This window comes from Podarcis bocagei (assembly GCF_964188305.1).
Source record: "Podarcis bocagei genome assembly, chromosome: 13".
Classification (NCBI taxonomy): Eukaryota; Metazoa; Chordata; class Lepidosauria; order Squamata; family Lacertidae; genus Podarcis; species Podarcis bocagei.
The window spans coordinates 21465877-21484277 of record NC_138138.1 but is presented as its reverse complement, the minus strand read 5'-3'; the positions used below and the strand labels follow the sequence as shown (position 1 = coordinate 21484277).

The following is an 18401-nucleotide window of genomic DNA, read 5'->3' as shown; positions in this document are numbered from 1 at the left end:
GGAGGCCTATCTCTGCATCCTATTTCTAGGCAAGCAAGGTTCATGGTTGCAGTTCAAGGACACATTCCAGCCATGCAAAACAAATACACTTAAGGAAAATGTGGCCTGTGAGAGCGGTGTGTGGCCTGGGGAAGAGCCCTGGAAAGGCATGGAGGGCTGCATTTAGACCCCAGAAGTTGCCCATCATCCAAGCAGCATTAGAAACTGAGATATGAAAGCTAGGAGCTAAATGACACCTTAAACCTAAGTTATGGGCGCAGCAATGGAATGTCTAGGCACACATTTTTTATAACAAGAATACAAAGCTGAAAATGAATGAACGGCAGCTAAAATATTATGCTCATTTTTCACATGGCCTAGTGCTTCCCCAGCACACACCCCTAATATTCTTAGGGGGGGGGTCTCTTCTCCAGTCTTCAGAGTAGCTGGAAGTGGGGAGGCAGAAAAGGGCCCTCCTTTCCTTCCATACTCTGCAGTTTTAATCTGAATTCGTAGGCACAGTACGGCGCTCAGAGCTCAGAAACCAAATGCTAACCAAATTCCCTGTCGCAAAATGCGCCTAAACCAGGCATAGGCAAACTCCGGCCCTCCAGATGTTTGGAACTACAATTCCCATCATCCCTTACCACTGGTCCTGCTAGCTAGGGATGATGGGAATTGTTTCCCCAAACATCTGGAGGGCCAGAGTTTGCCTATGCCTGGCCTGAACCATGGGTAGGCAAACTAAGGCCCGGGGGCTGAATCCGGCTCAATCGCCTACTAAATCCAGTCCGCGGATGGTCGGGGAATCAGCGTGTTTTTACATGAGGAGAAGGTATTCTTTTATTTAAAATGCATCTCTGGGTTATTTGTGGGGCATAGGAATTCATTCTTTTTTAAAAAATATAGTCCTGCCCCCCACAAGGTCTGAGGGACAGTGGACCAGCCCCCTGCTGAAAAGGTTTGCTGACCCCTGGCCTAGAACAATGGGAGTTTTGAACACTGCATCCAGCGTATGTTATTGCCCTGCTCTGTCCAGCTTCCCCATTTCTTGGGGGTTGCTTTTACATATTTAGCTTTTCGAAGGCTAGATACCCCCCTGCTTGCGGCACAGAGTGCATGCTTCCTTCTCTCACCTAACCAGTTTCTTTCGTAAAGCAAAAAAGGGGGCAGCAGCCACCCCCTGGCATCAAAGTTTTCACCCTCCCCACTTTAGTAGTAGTAGTAGTAGTAGTAGTAGTAGTAGTAGTAGCAGTAGTAGCAGTAGTAGCAGCAGCAGCAGAAGAAGAAGAATACTGGGTTATCGGCAAGTAACTGGTACTAGTCTGATTAGGGAGAAGAAATGAAAAGGCTGTTATCATGAGCTGCAAAGGCCCCAAGAACCGCATTGTAATACTTCAGATTTATGGAATATCTAACCACTACACAACACGTTCTCGTAGCAAACTCTACAGCCCCTCCCACAGCACACGCCTGCGTTATCGATGTACTTTGGGGGTGGGGGTGTGTGTGGAAGTGCCGAGACAGACCAAGTGGCACAGAGCCATCCACAAATTTGTGGTTTGAGCCGGAGAGCTCTGAAGTGATGATTTCCTGGCTCCCAGCTCGCTTTCAGCCATCACGCTCCAAGCTACTGCGTTTAAAGCAAAAGAGAAATGCCAACCCAAGCCCCAAGGCTGGAGATTGTTTGCTTTTTCATTTACACGTAAATTAATATGCACCCGTAATAACCAAAGCCAGGACCTCCTGGTACGCTGCCAAGGAGAGATCTCTGGCAGCTCAGATTCAGAGCTCCTGACTCACAGCAGTTTAGCAGCTATTTAAGGCGCCCCCCTCCACCGGTTGTTGACTGAGCATCAGGCAGGCTCTATTTGAGGCGCATGCAATGCGCACTCCGTTTCAGAGCAGTTGCAAGCCAGCTCGGAAGGCTGGTTCAGCAGCCCGAAAGCTCTGCCCTTTAACCCTAGAGGTGTGGCTGCTCAGTGGTGAAAATGCAATCTGCACAAACTCACGATTCCAGGGTTGGGGTGGTCAGCTGGTAAACGCCCCCCCCCTCCCATATAACTCGCACCTGATAGGCCCTGCCACACTGAAGGCACCTGTGAAATCAGTGGCTGCACAGACAGACAGACAGAGACAGCAGAGCCAAGAAAGATTGCAGTCCCAACAGCTGGCCTGGGAGAACTTCTCAGCTCCCGTCAAAGCAGCAGGCCTAAAAATACACCAGGGGCAGCAAAACAATGCTCGCTGCAAGACAAAGATGGCATGCGAGAGAAGCAGAGGCAGGGTGGGGTGTCCTGTTTACAGCACAGCTCTATTATCAGCCTAGTCCATTAGGCTGGGTTCAGCCCAGCCACACCTGGCTGCATATTCTAGAATCCCATTGCTAGCTGAGCATCTCCGATCTGGGGAGTGGGGGGGGACGACGTCCAGAACAGAACAGCTCAGAGATAAATGGAACCGGCACTATCTTGGACCACCAGTCTGGCAGCTGCCTCACATCTTCGGCTCCTCCGTTTGGGACAGCTCCTTTTTAATTCCCTAGTCTTGCTTTACACACTGAACGAAGGTGGAGGCAGGGAATCAGCATTTTGGAGAGGAGGCAAAAAGGGGGGTTCTGCTCCTTCCTCGCGCCCCCCCCAATACTCAGCTGCATTGGCTCTCAGGAAGGCATGCAACAGTCCCTTCCTAGTTCATACGACTGCAAGATGCAGAGGGCCAGAAATAAAACATCTGGATAGAATTCAGTGGACTGATTACATACGATCAATGAACACAATGGAATATAATACTGTTGCGTACAATACAACCAGAGCCACAGGAGCTAAGGGGAGTCCCACATTCCCCTCTCCGCTCGACTTCTGCACTGTTTTTCCCTAGTGGTACAGCAGGTATCTGAACTGCTGCTGCTACTCATCTCAGCTTGACCCCAGTGCTGGGAAGAACTCCCCATTTTCCCTGGAAGGGCGAGGTAGAAATTTAATAATAAAACTGTGTTTCTCAAACTTGGGTCTCCAGCTGCTGTTGGACTACAACTCCAATCACCCCTGACCACTGGGGTCCTGCTAGCTATGGATGATGGGAGTTGTAGTCCAACCAACAACGCTGCAATAAAATATTCTCTTTGAATTAATGCATGGGTAGCCGAGTTCTCTATTTGAGTGTGGGTGTGCATGTACCACTCTCCTCCAGACAGTGGTCTGAGTGCTGGAAGTGTTTCATGCTGCTGCAAAAACCAAATGTCTCATGTGCGGTCTGGTTCCATAAGTTTACCATGTGCTCAGGCATTCTTACATCATACTTATACGTGCAGCTAAGTATACACCGGTCTGAATGCACGTTGCATATGAAAAGAAACCTTAAACAGAAGCAACATTTTTGTAGCCTGGAAGACTTTTCTCCTTGCAAGACCCATCAGCCTCAAGCAGCTGGAATGGCTGAGAAATTGCTCAACGCTTCTGCCTAGGCAGGCCTTACAACCTTCGGATGATCTGACAAGCGCTGCCACTTTGGTTTCCATTTACTGCAATACGCAACTGTGGGTTGCCCTTTTCTTACAGCGCGATTGTTTAAACCAAAACCATGATCGCAAAATAAAAGCTGCAAATTACTACAACAACCATAAGTCATAAAATAGGTTGTAAACACTAGCTACACTAAAATAGGAGTACAGATACAAGGTACAACCACAATTATTAGTAGCCTTAGGGGAGCTGCCAAGTATAGCACAAGTTGCCAAGTATGACCACGTCATCTTTCTACAGTAATTCGAAAGCACTGCATGTTTTAACTGTTAGCCACTTTTGAGTTTCTTCTGGCCGGGAGTTATTAGGATAAAAACAACAGAAGAATTATGCAGCTTTTGTTGATAGCACCCAAGAACTTTGGCTGCTGCTGCTATTATTATTATTATTATTATTATTATTATTATTATTATTATTATTTTGCACTGCATTCTGCAGGGAGGCACAGGCAGCAATAGTCCCAAGTCGCAGCGCAAAACCTTCTGAGAAGCAAAACCTTTTGACAAGAGTAGCACAAGGAAAAACAGCAACCTAGCAATGACCCAAAGTATTAAGATTCCACAGAAACTTCCCATGTAGAGAAGTTCTTTCAGAACCACCACAAAACGAGCACCACAAATCTTCAACACCCGCAGCAAAGGAAACATTTAGCTCCCCATCTGCACTACACATTTATATAAGCAGCACCACACCCCTTTAAAAGACATGGACTCCCCCAAAGAATCATGGGAGCTGTAGCCTTCTAAGGATGTTGTTGGGAGTTGTTAGGCGACCCCCGTTCCCCTTTGAAGAACCATAATTCCCAGAGTTCCCTAAGAAGAGGGACTGATTGTTAACCACCACTCTTGAGAACTGTAGCTCAGAGAGGAAAGGGGCGGGGGGAATCCTAACAACCATCAGCTGCCTTAACAAACTACCACTCCCAGGATTCTTTGGGGCAAACCATGGCCGTTTAAAGCGGCGTGCAACTGCTTTCAATGTATATAGCACAGATGGAGCCTATTATTATTGTGAGCAGCCTGGCTGCAACAAGGAAGCCGTAGTAAACAGACCCAGACTCTGGACACTGTTGAAACCCAGGAAAATTGACACAGAGGTACCTCAGGTTAAGAACTTAATTTGTTCTGGAATGGCAGATGAAGTTGATGGACTACATGGAATTGGCGGAAATGACTGGCAGAATCCGAGACCAGGGAGAAGAGTCGGTGGAAGAAGACTGGAAAAAGTTTAAAGACTATTTACAGAAATACTGTAAAATTAATGAATGTTAGAAAGATGTTGGAATGAAGTTATATAGCTTTAGTAGAAATGTTGTAAGGAATCAAGTATAAATAGATTATTAGAGCATTAAAGGGGAAAAATAAGGTTAGAATGTGTTAAGACAATTATAGGATAGAAAACAGAGGAAGATGGAAAGGAATTGCTGAAACAATTAATAGAAGTGGAATAAAAAAAGGGAGGTGTGAGGTGGTCGTGGAAATTAGTGAAAGAAAGATAAGATATTGAAATTGGACTGTGTTTTAAATAGTTTTTGTTTTGTTTTGTTAGTTGTATGTTAGTGTTTTGCAGTTTGTTTGATTTTTGTATTGTATTGTATCATTGTATGTTTTTTCTTTTTTGGTTTTTTGGTTGTGTTCAATTTGTTGGAAAACTAATAAATATTATTTTTTTAAAAAAAGAACTTAATTTGTTCTGGAGGTCTGTTCTTAACCTGAAACTGTCCTTAACCTGAAGACCACTTTAGGTAATGGGGCCTCCTGCTGCCGCCACACGATTTCTGTTCTCATCCTGAAGCAAAGTTCTTAACCCGAGGTAATATTTCTGGGTTAGCGGAGTCTGTAACCTGAAGCGTATGTAACCTGAAGTGCATGTAACCCAAGGTACCACTGTACTGCCAATTCTATGCCAGCCTTTGTGCCCTCCAGGCGTTTTGGGCTCCCAACAGTGTGGGCAATAGTCAAGGCTAATAGGAGAACCCCAGTTTTTTGGGTAGGGTGGGGGTAGGAAGATACTCTAGATCAGTGTTTCCCCAACTTGTCTCTCCAGCTGTTTTTGGACTACAAGTCCCCTACCTGGCAAGACCAGTGGGTAAGGGAGGATTGTAGTTGGAAAACAGCTGGAGACCCAAGTCTGGGTAAGCCTGCTCTGGGTTCTCCCCTCCACCCAGACACGTATCCTACTGCTTACAGTTCCACTAGGCCCAGTAGCTAAAACAATCCAGCTCATAGTAGAGACACTCTTATTTTCCATTCTTTGCTAGGCAGGAGAAGAGCCAGCAGTTGTTCGCAATATAAAAGCTCTCTTCCATCAGCTCCATCCACCCACACCGACGACGCAAAGTGGAATTTTTGTCCTTCGGCATCCAAACATTTCCACCCGGCCAAGAATACGCCCAGTTTGCTCCATTTGGCAAGCAGCATCCTGACTGACCAACCAACTAACCAGCAACCCCCTGCCCTACACAACCACACACACACACACACACACACACACACACACACACACACACACACAAACTAGCCAACACGCCTGGTGCTTCCAAAAAAAAAAAAAAAAAAGGCAAAAGTTTCACAGTGGTTTCCCTCTCTGCTCTTGGACTGGTGCACAGCACCTAGGTTGCAAGGAAACTATTTGGCGGAGAGGTTCCAATGAAAACCCCTAGCGTCAGATGGATGAGTCACCTCGGTTTTTTGTAACAGCAAGTTCCTGAAAAGTGAAATATCACCACAATGTGCTGCAAGCCAGAGAGAAATGCTCCCTTTGCCCTGGTTGAGAAGCGGATGACTGCCAACTACTGCTCATGTCTGTTCCGAAGCCTCTGCTTTGCTAGTTTCCATAACCTACTTTCTTATCAGCTGATTAGCAAGCAGGGACCAGTAGATTCTGCTGCTCTGTTTTAACTGCCTAGACAATCTCTGGGCAGAAGCCTCGAGTCTTCTGGCCCAAACTACTCCCACTGGTTCCATTTTGCTCCCAGAAATCCAGAGTTCCAGCACTGGGTGGGTGGGGAGGAGGCAGAAGCAGCCTTCTCTCTTCCAGACAGCAGCACTGAGTGGCCCAAACTGCGGCAAGCAAGAATGATCGCTGGGCACACAGGGGGAAACCCTAGGTGACCACACCATCCCCAGCTGTTCTCCTGGAGCCAAAAGCTGCATGGAGAAAACAGTGGTGCTTCTTCCACCACCCTCCATTGGTTGCCTGGGTCCAACAGTCATTTGGATTCTCCCCCTCTTGGAACTGACTCCATCAAACTGCAATTGCACCCGGCTAAATCAGCAAAAGGGATGAGATAGCCAGGACCCACAATGTCAGATCAATGCGGGGACCAGCTGCCATTCACTCTGGGCTGTTAAGAACACAGGAAGAGCCTGCTGCATCTGGCCAATGAGTCATTTAGTCCGGCGTCCCGTTCTCATAGTGGCCAACCAGCAAGCAGGATTCTAGCAAAAGAGCACTCTCCCTTCCTGAGGTTTCCAGCAACAGGTACAGTGGTGCCCCGCAAGACAAATTTCCCTATGGGCTTGCTTCGCAAAACGAAAAAGTCTTGAGAGTCTTGCGATTTTTTCCCCTTTCCCCCCCTTTTTCTAAGCCGCTAATAGCCTTTTAGCCGCTAAGCCTTTAATAGCCGCTAAACCGCTAAGCGGTTGCTTCGCAAGACAAAAAAACCGCTAGACAAAGAGACCCGCGGAACGGATTAATTTCGTCTTGCGAGGCACCACTGTATTCAGAAGTACAGCTGCCTCCAACTGAAGGCACGGGGTGGGGGGGAGGGGAAATACTGTACCCATACCCATCACGGCTAACAGGCATGAGTTTGGAAGCCAGTCTCCAGCAAGAAACATGGGTAATGTTATGGAAAAGCTGGTGCCTGGATTTCCTTATGCACATCTTGTGACATGCCTCTGAGCTTGCAGTCCATTATTTCAAAGCCTTGAGTGCTTCAGCAGAGAAAGAGAGAGAGAACAGTTGGTAAAATTCACCAGCTAGGGCTTACACTTAAGAGTGGGGGTCAAGAGGACTAAGGTTGGCAATGCACTTTGGAATGCCTACTTTCTGAACATGTGCAGAGGTCTTCTTGAGTCACAGCCCACCCACACCCCATATATCCAGGCAGCAGGGGGAAGTTACTACTGGACGGAGAAGCTCGAGACGTAAGCACCTTTAAGAAAAGAGGGGGAGAATAAACAGCATCCCCCTTGGGTGAGGTTCTTGGGGGGGGAGGGTAGAGAAGGATAACTCTCAAGCACACTATCTGCAGGGTGCATCCTCCTCCACCAAGACCAGCAAGATCCTGTCTGCTCAGAAGCACAACCTATGTTAGCAGTTTGTATCTCCGCTTCCACATAACTGTTTCCATTAAGCGGTGACTAATCTCTACTGTTCCGGCACAAATGCCCCATCAGGATCTCAGCTCTGCATTTAAAGGCTGTCAGAATGCCAGATTTAAGCCATCTGTGCAGCGATGATGCCAGGCAAGACTGCTTGGCTCCCCCCACCCCGGTACACGAGAGGGTACTAAAGGCATAGAAACGAGCAACTTGGACCTCAAACGCAGGAAAAGTTGACAGGAGATTTTTTTTTTTCCAGTTTACAGAACTGAGATGAATTAGCTGGTGGCTCACACGGCAGTTTTACTCAACTTAGACCGAAGCAAGCATCACATTTTCCAGCTTGGTAAGAGAACAAGACCAGGACTGAAATCATGGCTTTCGTTAGCATCCACTCCACAATTAAGTGCCTTCTCGGAATCAAATGCACCAGCAACAGGCAGCTGCCACTGCCACACCCTGCCCGTCTGTTTCATGTTTAGATATCTAATGGGTAAAGAAATAGTAACTTTGCTCTTGAGGAAGAGATCAGGAGCAGGACGACATGCTACACGAGGAGTGGGGAGTCCTTGGTCCTCCAGATGCTGCTCCAACTCCCATCAGCAAGGCCTGGGGTGCTGAGAGATGCAGATCAGCAACATCTGGATTCCCCCACTGATGCTAGACACATGTGCATCTTATGAGAGCATGCCAGTGGAGATCCCTAGGGGGAAATAACCACCCACTATTTCTCCACTTTAAATTACCCTGCCCTAAAATGTAGTTTTCCTTCCACGGTATTAAAAAAACTCAGATACAATATAAAAGCTAGGGGCCAAATCGCTCCTTAAACAGAGCTTGCAGTTGCCAAAACAGAATGTCTAGTTGCCATTTTTGGGGCACAACAACTCAAGTCTTATTTTTCAAATAACGGGCTGGCTGTGATTGATTCTCAGTTAAACATCTTGCTAGTTCAGATGACAATCTTGAGCTAGAAGATTAAGAACCTTGAGAACTTTATCAGGGGACAATCCAGATATATATCAGCCTATTCCTTCTGGGGTTTTTTTCCCTTTAATGGTGACACAGACCATTCATAATGTAAGAATATTCTTCACAACTGAGCAGGGCAGTAGGGTGAAGTGAAGACAAGCTGCAACAATGAACTGTAAGGTTGTGCACTGCTCCTGCTAAGGCTGCACAGAAAAAGCATTCTGGTTCCTGAAATTCATTCCGATTGTGCAAATAAAATGTAACAAATAATTCTACAGGATGGGGTATTAGTGTGTGTGAAAACAGTCCCGATCCCATTATCCCCAGACCTGCACTCCCAGGTGGTGGTGATGTCAGGTGTTATCCTGGTGCCCAGGGATCTTCACAAGTGACTGATAGTCAGATGCAAAATGCCCCTGGCCCCTGGCTAATTTCAAACACAGGCGTCCAAAGAAAGCGAGGGGGACTTAGCAGTAAAGTGGTGTATGCACAAAAAGGTTAAGGGCATCTGTCCTCCAATACATCATTCCAACTCTTCCTGCTCCTTACGCTTCTGTGAGATGGAGGGAGAACCTCCGCCTGCCTTTTGTTGTGTTTGCAAGAAACATGCAGTTGGGCCCCCCAATCCCAGTATGCTAGGCCTACTTATGGAGACAATCCCAGTACCACAGTGTGCTAGGCCTGCTTATGGAGACAATGAAACTTCTGCACACTGCATGCAGGGCAGGGTGGCGCTCTGTTGCATGAGTGCTAGCATTCTCGGCCTGCTCACCTACAGCACTTTGTACCACTGCTGCCTACTTTGCACCCAAGGAGGCCCTAGGCAAGCAGCAATAGGGGATTCTTCTGCCCCCACCCCAGCCCCAAATGCATTTTATAATCAGCCAAAGAAGGCCACGCCCTACGACTGGCCCCTATCCTGCAGCCGCGATGCCAGACGCACGGTGGAGGTGCCAGTGGGTCACACTCTGGACCTATGCTTCTTCTCTTGAAGGGACAAGTCCCAGCAACTGTATGGATCGAGAGACTGCAATGGCAGCCACCAGACCTCATATATAACCATCAGAAACTTGTTGCCTGGCCCTCAGCCACCAACTGAGCTTGCTGCAATGCTAAAAAAACCGTTCATAAACATCCTAATTGTGGAGTAAGAGAGAAAGAGACCACCATGCAATACTGAAATAAAAACTCCTGCTGAAAGTGAATTGGAAGATCAACTGAAGGGGTTGGAGGGGGGGGAGTGTCTCTGTATATTAGGGGAGATGGGCATATTAAGCGTTTGATGCTGCAGCCAGGCCATAATTGTGCCAAACCCGGGAGTTGCTCCTCTATAATCTGGCCCTAATGTAGCACTCCACTGATTTTTTTATGGTTCAGGGCTTTTGGCAGCTGAAGAGATGCGTTTGTCATCTGGCGATGGGCATCTGGTAACTGCAGAGTATTCTGCTCTCAAGTTCTCTGCAGCAACCTCCCTCAAAGCACAGGGACAGGGGAACCGCCTGGCCCAGAGGGGCTGAAGAGAAGGTACCAAGGAGGGAATCTTTCACATAGGCATCAGGCACCATTTTTATCCTTGGTATTTGCAAGCAGCCTTTTGTACTATTTATAGCAGAAAGTGGTGCATATGTCTTAAATAAAACGAGGTGGCATGAGCCGTTGGTGGAAAGAGGCGCGAACAGCTGAATTTCCTAGGTGGTAAAACACACACACACAAAATATGAAAACTTTGGCTGAAAGCCTTTTTTTTAAAAAAAGGAGAGAATAACTTGCCTCCTTCTACTTTTGCTCCAATATATTCCAGTCAGTGTCTTGATGGGTTAGCAGATGGTAACTACCCTCTGTTGCAGTTGTGTTTGCAGGATATGAAGATGGGGTGATCGTTTTAAGAATAGAAAACGAAATGAAAAGGTGACTCAACAGGGCTTACATAATGTTGAGCTGTTTGCCCAGCGATAATAGGACATAACTGACAATGCTTACCTATTGTGTATGGATTTGATTGCCAGATACAAATGTACATTTGTAATTTCCTTACTTCGCTCTTGCCTCCATGATAAACCTTTTAGCGCCTGTTGAAACATGTGATATGAAAAAAACTCGAGCCGGGTGATGCAGTTCTGTGGCAAGAACTGTTATCAAACCATAGTGGATCTTGTCTTCCTTGGGGGCAACTTGTTATTCTACGGTTTATTTACGTGCTGCTTTTTTGGTTCAAGGGTTCAACCTATGAATACAGGTTAATTGCAACAATATTAAACAACAAAACCACAATGCACCTACCAGCCACACAGATAGAGGTACAGAGCATTCCACCTCTCACTTAGAAGCCAAGTTAACTCATATCCCCATCCCAGCTGGTCCAATGTCTCAGTAAGTCCATCTACAACAAATCACACCACGAAGGAGAGACCCAAAGGGACAGTTTCTTACCCTGTGGGGTTGCTCCACTGACAGCAGCCTGCTGTGCTTCCAAATGAGTAGGCTCAAGCTATGGGAGTGGCCGGGTTCTTGCTCTTGATGGGCAGGGCTGGTGGTGTTGTTTTCCAGGTACAGCAGATCAAGGCTGGGGAATCTAAGGTTGCTATCCATCTCCAGCCACCAACAGTCCTCCCACTGCTACCTGCCTTCTCTTGGTAGCCGCTTTTCTGTTCATGTGCATCCAGCGTTCGAAATTTACCAGGTGCATTTTGCACCTGCCTATCAGCCACTTGAGGCCAAGTGAAGATGCCCAGGTGCCAAGATGGTGCCCGACGTCTCCACCATCTGGAGGCGCATGCTGGGGGATCCTTGGATCGTGACCGTTTTCACACACTAGCAGCGCATCCTGTAGAAGAATTCTGCTATATTTTGTCTGCACAATCAGAATTAATTCCAGGAGCCAAAGAGCCATATTGAAAAATATGACTTTTGAGCTGCCTGACCCCAAAAATTGCAACTAGACATTCCATTCTGGCGACTGTAACCCAGGTTTTAGGAGCCATTTGGCACCTTAAGCAAACACTGGTTATATCACTGGTGATAATCCTCCCACGATTCCACTGCCAACCATCACCAAATGAAAACAGGACTGAGGTTTCCTCTTTCTCCTTTCAATTCTTGTGCTCAACAAATTTAGGATTGCTAACCACCTAACCGAGGGAATAACCACTACCACCACTAACTTACAAGAGTTTAGAGCTTCTGGGCCTGTTGCCAGGGTTGTGCGAGTACCAGGATTGGGGGCTAGCTGCCAGAGTTTGAACAGAAGCCGGAAGCATCGTTTTCACATAGTGTGAAAGGCTCAACTGTGTCACCCAACATGTGTGTAACCAAGGAGCTAGCTCATCATTTCCGCAGGAGTTGTGGCACGAGGGGCTGCAGGGTGAATGTGCTTTCTCTGTAACCACCCACCGCAGGCTCCCTAAAGCTGAGGAAGGCAGGGTGGCGGCAGAGCAGCTTGGTGGCGGATGTCAAAGAGATTTTTCTCATGCCCACATCCCTTCGCCCCACACAGAAAGAAAAAGCACAGGCTGTGCCCACTGTATTCACCACTACAGGGAAGATTTTTTATATTATTAATTCTGCTCCATCCACCACCTCTGCCCAGGTGCCATGAGCACACACATCCTATGCAAAGCAGGCTGAGAGCTCCTTTTTTTGGGGGGGGGACCCAACCACCTCGTCATACGAGCCTATTACCTGCCTTGCCATCTCATATTCCTTTCATTCTACCCACTCAGCCTGAAATATAAATTCGCATGCCTCTAAGGCACTGCGTGTACTTTCCCTGGCACGGCAATAACTACTTTCTGCAAATGGGAGTCATTTGTCAAGGCCCTCTGGTAACAGAGGTAGTATTTTTTAAAAACGGAACACAAAAAACACACTAGTACCAGAGTCGGAACTGGATAATGAAAGAGAAAAAATGGGATCTAAGGGATCAGGTCTCACTGAAAACAGATGGCATTTCCCAGCCTCCTAATTTTGATAAGCAGCCTTGAGGGGATCTAAATCTTACAACGTTGCTAATGCCTTGTGGGATCTGTGTGTGGATCTCTGGAGCAATTCTCTGTTTTCCATTTGTTGTGCTGGTAATAGAAAACAGAAGCAGGCGTGTGTTTAAACTTGGATCTGCCACGATCTTGCAGAAACGTGCATGTGCGTGGGAGGGGGGCAATTTAAAGAGCAAAGCAGGAATGCAATATCTCCACTGCATATCCTTTTTGCTTCTCAAGTAGTAACCTTCCCCCCTCCCCCCCCCTCGCTTTTGTGAGTTTCTGCAGATCTGGGTGCAAACACTCAAATCTCCTGGCATCAAGCATCATCTGACCCTGAGCTCTTGGTTCCTTATTTAAACACACTCAGCTTGTACTATGTACACAAAACACAAGTGAAATCTACACTTCTGTATTCCCCTTTGAGCTGACAAACACATGCCCTGAACTCCAGCCATTTTGCTGATAGGAATGTTGTTACATGAGGGTCCCCAGGATGCCTTTGTCCACCAGAGGGGGAAATACTTTCTCTCTAGGAGGAGTTTCTCTATGTGTGTAATGCAGGGTCTGAAAGGACTTACTAGGGAACAGAGGGTGTTTTTACAGAACACCCCCTTGCTAGGACAGAGAGATCATGGCTGTGATGTGTGTCAGCTGCTCAAAATAAGGCACTAAGGAGTTATTCAGTCTTGTCCCACAGCACACACAGCCTTACTTTTTAACACTGGAATTCAATTCCTTCAGTTCAGATCTCACCATTAGCTCCTTTAGGTGATTCACGAAGTAAGATACGCTCATTTCAAAAGGGGAAATGGAAGAATGCAATCCTTTTTTTTACTAATCAAACATCTTATTAGGATGGGTTTCAATATTTTCAAAGGAAAACATTGACATCAATACACTAATAAAATAGATATAAAGGTACACCTTTAATGAATTTAAAGGAGAGCAGCTAGGCCAGAAATCGGAGCAATTTCTTATGGAGTCTGGCCATAACATTGCACTCTACTGATTTCATTGTGGTCCTGTCTTTGGCAACTGAAAATAATGCATTTGTCAACTAATGATAGGACAGCTGCCAACCTCAGAGCATCCTGACTTGCTCTGTGCTGCCTGGGGGAAGTTTAGTAAGTTGTCATAAGCTGCACATGGAGCAAGAATAGACAGGCTTCTATAAGCTAGCAGCCCAGTGTTATTAATTCCCCCCAACATCATAAAAAACCCCACCAATTAAGTGATAAATAAAGAGTTTAGCAGTTTCTCCAATAAGATGAACATCCACCAAACTGGTCAAAAGGCAACTCTGTTGTGATCAGATCCACCTTCACTGACATTTCCTACTGCTAGAGATAACTGCAAAGTTAAAAAAAAGCATCCAAAAGCTGGATCAATGGTTTGATGTGGCAGCCAATACAGCCTTGCAGAGCCTCAGATCAAACCAGAGCTCCCTGAAAGAACTTCACTCCTTTGCCAGCAAGCTGAGCAAGAGATTCTAAGAGTAAAATGTGCAGAGGTGAAAAGACTTCACTCAAAATGCACTGTTTCCTCAGCTTATAAGAAACAACAGCACTATGAAGTGTTCTGGCATACTCTTTGGGATAGGTCTGGAAAAACACATATATTCCTACAATTCCTACAATCTGAACGAACAACTGTTAATGCTTTATTTTCACAGTTCAGTCTCCCTCCTTATGGGAGCTTGCATAAGGTGTTAGGTATATATGAACTACAACAGGTACGTATGATCTGGCACTAGGTACTCACCCTAAGATTAAACAGGCATGGCTTTCTATTCTTTAAAACAGTAAGTCAAGCAAACCACAACAGCAGTAAAGGAAGATCAGTAAGCCAAGCCAAGCTCCCCACAGAATAAGAGAAGGCCAGCTTCCCAAAGCATAAACACACAGGGCCTATACGCCCTAGAGAAGAATTTAGAGGAGGGGAACAGCAAGAGACTGAGGCTGCCACAGGCACATCCTTATCTCTGTTTCCAACTTCTGATCAATCCATCATGCAAATGTGCCGACAGCTTTAGCTCCTGCTTTTTGCTGTTATGTACAGGATCACCTGAATAGGCTAACCATTTTGCCTGCAAAGGAACATTGGCCACGAACTGGCTGGTGCTAAATCAAGATGACCCAGATACAGTTGCCTCTCCCGCCCCCCAAAAAAGAAAAAAAACCCTGCAGAGAAAGGAGGTGGTAGCATATCATAGCAATGAAATCAAAGTGCAGCAGAGAGGGGGAAGAGTGTTATAATGGGGCACCACTACTCCCCATCTCTGTCAATGTTCTGTCCTGCCCCCACCCATTTCCCCAGAATAAATCCTTCTCTTGTCCTACCTACATTAAGCTCCTACCAAATAAGCTCATGCCATTTATCAGAGCCAAGTACACTGAATACATAGCAGAACACCCTACTACTGCTGCCCCCATTACTTCCACATCCCTCGCCAGGTGCTTGCTGCTCCCACCATTTCACAACACAGAAGCCCTCAGCTGCCACTGCTCTTCACTGATCTCGGCCTAACTTTTCCACACCCACTGCTTGACCTGCCCTATAGCTTCCTCTGTTCCAAAACCATTTGCAAATATTTTTACAAATCCCCACCTGTTCAAGCAGCCTCCATTTTCACAGCCCAGGAAAGCCACTAAATATTCCCTCTGAGACCTGAACCTGCTTGGTTCCACCTGCAGGACCTCCATCAATTATTAGTCCTTTAAAAATATATATATGCTACAACTCTTGTTTTTGTTGCAACAGGCTACTATGGCTCTCCCTCTGGAAGCTGACCCTTTTTCTTCTACGCTCCCATCCAACATTTGGCCCATCCCGTTTCTTCACCATATATACGTATTTTCGTACCTTCTCCCACAGAGGCATCCTAACTTGGGCCACAAGCACAGCTCCAGCCTGCAGTGCAAGCAGCTCCAGGGAACACCCCCCCCAAAAAAACAGCACCGCCCATCCTCTTCCTCCACACCCACTTCATTTTAAACTGCTCTTTTCTGAGCCTTCTTTCAGCTGTGCAACGTTCCCTTTTCCCCCTTCAAAATAATACAACTCTGGCTGCATTCCAAAGCGTGGCCACATCATATGGCAACAATGATACTTGCAGCCTATTAATCTCCAACGTTGTGTTGTTTTAGCCTTCTCCAACACTCGAAGCGTAGGCCTTTTTCAGGGGAGCTTTCCACCAGGCTCCCAAAGATCCCTTTCTGGTGTGGACACAGCCAACCCAGGCACCAGCAGTACAATATGTAGGCAGGATTTTATGAGGGGTGTATGTGTTGGTTCATCCCAATGTGCATTACTTTACAGTTTCTCGATGGGAGAATCTCTCCTGGAGTTTTTGCTGCCTGTTCAACCCAGCAACTTGGGTCCCTGCAGATTGCCTGAACTCAATCATGCTTAATAATCTTATTGTTAGCTGTAAACTGGGGGGAGGGGGTCCCCTCACTGTTCACACCCTGCCCCCCTTGGACTTAACCTTCGCCCCTTCAACTCCACAGACCAATGCCCCCCCCCAGATGAAGGGCAGCATACAAATTTAATAATTCCCCGACTACCTCAGAAACTACCTCAACCCCCCTCGCCTTCTTTGCACCTTATTATTTTAATAGCAACTTGCACCCATTGCTTTCTCAGCCCACCCCCCCATCCCCTGCCCTCATGCACCCCTTTCTCCAACACGGCTCCCCCACCTTACTTCCCCCTCTCTACTGCACCCCACCCAGCTGCTCAGCCCCCCAACAGCCCTCAGAAACACTTTCTACCCCCCCCCCCGAGCTTACCGGTTTTATTCCCCTTCCTAACTGCTTGCTTGCTTGCCCACCTACGGCCCTTAACCTGGTGCCCCCTGAAGCGGCTACCTACCCTGTCCCCCCCCCCCCACCACGTAGTTAGGCCTAGCCAGGTCTCGTTTAACGGACGCCCCCGCCCCCCCAGTTACCTGCCCGGCCCCCATCTCCGCCTCGACGGTGCTGCAGCTGGAAGGGGACGGTGGCTCTGAGCGGCTGCAGCCCGCCCCGGCAACACGAGGAGGTGCCTGCCGCCATGGACCAACCCCGCCACCTTCCAAGCTCCGCGGGCGAGGTGGCCGCGCCAGCAGCTTCCCGAGCGCCCGGCTGCAGCCCCTCTCTCGCCGCCTCCGCCGCCGCGACTGAGCCGCCCGCGGGACGCCCCTAGCACGGGGTCCCTTTTCAACGCGCTAGGGGCGGGACCCCGCACGGCGGATGCCGGTCATTGGCCAGGGGAGTTGGGTTGGGCGGGGTCCCCGGTAAAAGACCACGCCCACGGGACCGCCCCCCTAGGCCCGCTCGCTGTGCACAGAACGGAGGGCCAATGGGGAGGCTTCGGGCTTCTTGCACGCAGCGCGCGACCTCTTCCTCCTCTTCCTGCAGGTTTGCTTAAGACGGTCCCCATAGACTTGTGCTGGTAAGGCTCCTATGCAAGGCTGCTCGGCTTGGGGGTTTCTCGAGTTGTGGTGGGGTTTTGTGTGCTTGCCCCAAAGGTAGAGGCGGGAGCGAGAGAAATGCAGGGTTGTTGTTTTTTTTTAATGCAAGCTGCGATTCGACCGAGCAAAGCAGCACGCTCTCTCTCCCCCTCCCCCCAAAAAAACCCCAATCCCAGAAAGGAAACAGCTGGCGTTCCTTCTAAATTCACCTTTTATATCCTGCAGAAAATGGGGTTTTAACACATGGGCGTAGCGGGGGGGGAACTGCCCCCTTAAATCAAGCAAGTAAATCAAAACACTTAACTAAAAGTACACATTGTAGAAAGACGTTGACAGATTTTTCAGTGCACAAGGGGTCAAAGATAGACATTTAAAACAACCGTTGTTGAGACATTTCATTCCGGATCTGCACAGAGCCAGGCAGAGGATGGTGACTGGTGGGCGTCCTGCTCCCCCCCCCCAAAATGCATAAATCCTAGCGACAACCGTGGTTTGGCAACATGGTGGTTATTAGCAGAGGGGGCATGTCTTAATCAGCAGAAATGTTCCGTGCTCAGAGTGCCGCGCCCCCTCCATAAAACTTGCTCCAGGATTTGGGGAGGAGAGAGCTCTTAAGGAATAAAACTCCATTCAGTAGCCATGGCACCCAAGCAACAGTTGGAATCCAGCTGAATTTGGGAGTATTAAAGTTATCGTTATCTGGTTTCCATCCCCACTGTCAGGTCTTGAACTCATAAGAACACTGAACTTGAGCGTTGACTTGTAACACAGAACGAGCAGCCCTATGAGAAGCAGCCTTAACATTCATTTCCGTGTGCAAAGAAGGAACGTGGATATTTGTCACATGTCGCTAACCCATATACTATCGTTGGCATGTTCTGTCCCCACCAACAGCCTCTAAATGCAGAGGCCCTGACAACACAGCCCCACCTGTAACCAATGATCTCTCTCTCTCTCTGGGCCTACGAGGCATGTGACAAGATGGCAAACACAGCTTGCGAGGAAGCACAGATGTTGCAGGAACACTGATAGAAACTAGGCCAAAATTAGTGCCAAGTATACGAAGTGAACGGTGGAACAGCAAATAGATGGGAGGCTAGGAGAAGAACTGGCTTGCACTGGTGCAAGGGACAGTGCACTTGACAGTCAACTTAGATGAGATGGAGTG

The 18401-nt window shown here is 47.7% G+C and overlaps 1 protein-coding gene across 2 annotated transcripts in view; it reads right to left on the bottom strand.

The window, feature by feature from the left end:
- The window catches only part of FAM117A (family with sequence similarity 117 member A), a 44900-nt gene extending 27954 nt beyond the window's left edge, over positions 1 to 16946 (bottom strand). Inside the window, exon 1 of one of the 2 annotated variants that reach the window (XM_081166632.1) lies at positions 16730 to 16946. In XM_081166632.1, the coding sequence (XP_081022758.1) occupies positions 16730 to 16835 (106 nt within the window). In that variant the 5' untranslated portion in view covers positions 16836 to 16946. Of the gene's footprint in view, positions 1 to 10783; positions 10839 to 16729 lie in introns of those variants that run through there. The other variant, XM_081166633.1, reaches the window with a different exon arrangement.
- Between the last annotated feature and the right edge of the window lie 1455 nt (positions 16947 to 18401).